Source organism: Bison bison, unplaced genomic scaffold, assembly GCF_000754665.1.
Source record: "Bison bison bison isolate TAMUID 2011002044 unplaced genomic scaffold, Bison_UMD1.0 scf7180017864213, whole genome shotgun sequence".
Classification (NCBI taxonomy): Eukaryota; Metazoa; Chordata; class Mammalia; order Artiodactyla; family Bovidae; genus Bison; species Bison bison.
Genome location: NW_011494785.1, coordinates 5,069,380 through 5,073,064, shown reverse-complemented (window position 1 = coordinate 5,073,064; position 3,685 = coordinate 5,069,380). Strand labels below are relative to the sequence as shown.

The following is a 3,685-nucleotide window of genomic DNA, read 5'->3' as shown; positions in this document are numbered from 1 at the left end:
CAGGATCTACCTAGATAGCATATTCAAAAGCAGAGACATTACTTTGCCAACAAAGGTCCATCTAGTCAAAGCTATGGTTTTTCCAGTAGTCATCTATGGATGTGAGATTTGGACTATAAAGAACATTGAGCACAGAAGAACTGATGCTTTTGAAATGTGTTGAAGAAGATTCTTGAGAGTCCCTTGGACTGCAAGGAGATCCAACCAGTCCCTCCTAAAGGAAATCAGTCCTGAATATTCATTGGAAGGACTGATGTTGAAGCTGAAACTCCAATACTTTGGCCACCTGATGCAGAGAACTGACTCATTGGAAAAGTCCCCAATGCTGGGAAAGATTGAAGGTGGGAGGAGAAGGGGACGACAGAGGATGAAATGGTTGGATGGCATCACAGACTGAATGGACATGAGTTTGAGTAAACTCTGGGAGTTGGTGATGGACAGGGAGGCCTGGTGTGCTGCAGTCAACGGGGTTGCAAAGAGTCAGACACAACTAAACTGAAGTACCAGGTGAGGTTAAAAATAAGTAAAACTAGTTTCTGTTTCCAAGGGGGTGCCTTTCCTGCTGTGGTCTGCCACTTCAAAAAGAAACGAACCATGAAACTGAGAACAACTGATAACACTCACAGCTTCAGACCGTCTCCTTCCACTGGCAGAAAGAGGGCATTCACTGCTGACTCGTGTCACCCTTTGGTATAAAATTTCCAGCATGAAGAGCTGGGAATCCATACGAGCAGTACCAGGGTATTTAAGTCATTTTAGGGTCACAAACTCTTAGGGAAGCTCCTCTTTCCCCTCCAATACATTCTGCTGCTGCTTCTAAGTCGCTTCAGTCGTGTCCAACTCTGTGCAACCCCATAGACAGCAGCCCACCAGGCTCCCCTGTCCCTGGGATTCTCCAGGCAAGAACACTGGAGTGGGTTGCCATTTCCTTCTCCAATGCTCTCAGTCATGTCCGACTCTTCGCGACCCCATGCATTGCAGCCTACCAGGCTCCTCCGCCCATGGGATTTTCCAGGCAAGAGCACTGGAGTGGGGTGCCATCGCCTTCTCCACCAATACATTCTACAACCTGACAAAGGCAAAACGTAGAGGTTCTTTATACACTTAGGGCTTCCCAGGTGGAGCAGTGGTAAAGAATCTGCCTGTCAATGCAGGAGACATAGGAGACACAGGTTTGATCCCTGGGTGGGGAGGATCCCATGGGGTCGCAGAGGTCAGACATGACTGATCACGAATACACACAAATGCAAACAAAACACAGTAAGGAGCACTGATGGAGCAGACTGTGTGTTTATGTTTCTAGACTAGCAAGCTGTAAAACATCAGTTTACATTTGTATACAAACATCCATACGTGGCTACAAAACCAAACATTTTCCAGTTTCATATCTATTTCTAAATAATTTAAGCATACTGTGTTCTTACAATTACCTTAAGTGGTGAATTTTATCTTAGTCACTGCAACGGTATAAACAACCTAAACCCAGACATTATTTTTTAAAAATACTGTAACTTGTTTTAAGTTATGGTTTACAACTTTGTAACACCAAATGTTAACACAGATCTTATCTCATAACAACAATTATAAAATAATCAAAGACTCAAATATTTGTCCAAGGTGCCATGATGAGGGGCTTCCCCGGTGGCTCAGCAGTAAAGACCGCCTGCCAATGTAGGAGCTGCAGAAGACATGGGTTCCATCCCTGGTTCGGGAAGATCCTCTGGAGGAGGGCATGGCAACCCATTCCAGTATTCTTGCCTGTAGAATCCCATGGACAGAGGAGCCTGGCAGGCTACAATCCACGGGGTCACAAAGAGTCAGACACGACTGAAACAACTTAGCGCACACAGACGCACCATGATGAGGTTTCTGAAAACACAGGGTAAGTATGACCACGCTATGGAAGGCAGTGGGAGTTGAAGTTACATGAATTTTAAAAGAATTTGCCCATTTTAAATGGCCTTTTACTAACCTGGAGCCTCTAACTTAGTATACTTGGATAACTGATGGTGACCCAAATTTACAAACACGGATTATTCAAGTCGAAATTAGACAAAAGTCTGTGTTCTTCCTAGAAGCTTAGATATTTAAGCTTTGGTGGGCGGGAGGGGGGTGGTGCGGATAGAGAACAAAGCTCTCAGACGAGGAGATAAACAACACAGCAATGCTGAAGTCACTGCAGCATGATATATCTCCTTTCTCTGAGTGTGATCTCTAATCTTCAAGGTCTTTCACTTTTTCTTTATTGTTTTCTTTAGATATGGAAAATTAAATGAACCTTTCAAGTTTTTAATCTTCCTTAGGATGTAAACTCTGGAAGTTCAGGACTTGCGTATTCTCTTTCATGCCAACTTAGATCTCAGTGTTCTGTAAATCATGGGCTCTTATAGAAAGCTGATACTTAATGAGTACATTCTACCAACTTATGGCTGAGTAACACAGAATCAGCATTTAGAAATCTGTATTCAGCACAAAGCACTGGACCAAGAACTAGAGAGACGACTATATACCTGAAATTATCAGAAGGTAGACCTTGCCTAAGACCCTCAAGACTCCAAGATAAATTTCTTTATAAAAGAAATGTTAAAGCTTTATTGAAACATTTTAACAAAAATGTACATCCAGTTATACATGTACCACAGTGATTAACAGTTCACCTTTCTCTCAAGTTTTTAAAAGCAAATCCCTCATCACAGGCTTTCCAAGCACTCAGACATCTTATCAGAAAAGACTTAGTGTATTGAGAAGCTGTCAGGCTCATGGCAGTGGGTACACATTTTGTAAACTTCTCAATCTTGCTTGAAAGCTCAAAAATTATCACTGGCGACAATAATTACCCCCTTGTTTTCCTGGAAGTGACAGGTGCACATTATTTATTTTCTAAAAGTGTCTGTCAAATGCCTTCCTGAATAACCATACTTTGTCCATCTTCCTTTCAAGTAAAAATAGTGCTTGGTGAAAATAAAAATTAAAAAACTAGCTCAGCTTGCAACTCAAGCATTCAAGTGTTTTCCTGGAAGTAAATATGGCAGCTTGGCGCACGTGCTTTACGCATTCTTCCTATTTTTTTCCACACAGAATTTAAAAAATGTACCAAAGAGTTGAAATGCAATAAAAGTAATAATTTTTCTGCCTTACTGCGTATACTGTCTAGCGATACTGGCCTGTAAAGCGCGGTGCCTGCCAGGATTCCTGCTAAGACACCTGCACTTTCTCCCACCACTTTCTCCCACCATTGTCTTTGCAGCATTCGTGCAAAGCGAGCACTGGGCACGAGTCACGTGAGTCTTAGGATTGTCGTGAAAATGGTTCTGGTCCGCAGACCCCCTGAAAGGGTCTCAGAGCACCCCCCTACTCCCCCACCCACGGCGTCGAGGACCACACTTTGCGAACTACCCGGCGTCCGTACACGAGAAATCGCAGTATTCCCTCCCTGTTCAGTTACGCACGCTCGAGGCGTGTATATCACTACAGGTCTGACCGCGGAGCGCCAGGAGCAGAAGTGCTAGGCGTTCAGCTACGCTCGGGTACCCGGGATGCGCACAGCATCGCGCGGGGGCAGCCTGGCGGTTGCCGTGGCAACGATCGCGGGCCCGCGCGGGGTGGCCATCGACCAGTGACGCCTGAGAGCTCCGCGCTCCGCCGACAGGGCTGCGGCGCCCCGCGGGCGGACGGGAAGATGGCG

General features: G+C 45.0%; 1 protein-coding gene across 1 annotated transcript in view; it reads left to right on the top strand.

The window, feature by feature from the left end:
• Positions 1-3,685, top strand: part of DCP1B (decapping mRNA 1B) — an 87,711-nt gene that overhangs the window by 41,569 nt on the left and 42,457 nt on the right. Inside the window, exon 4 of the mRNA XM_010845217.1 lies at positions 3,248-3,281. Within this exon, the coding sequence (XP_010843519.1) occupies positions 3,248-3,281 (34 nt within the window). The remainder of the gene's footprint in view (positions 1-3,247; positions 3,282-3,685) is intronic.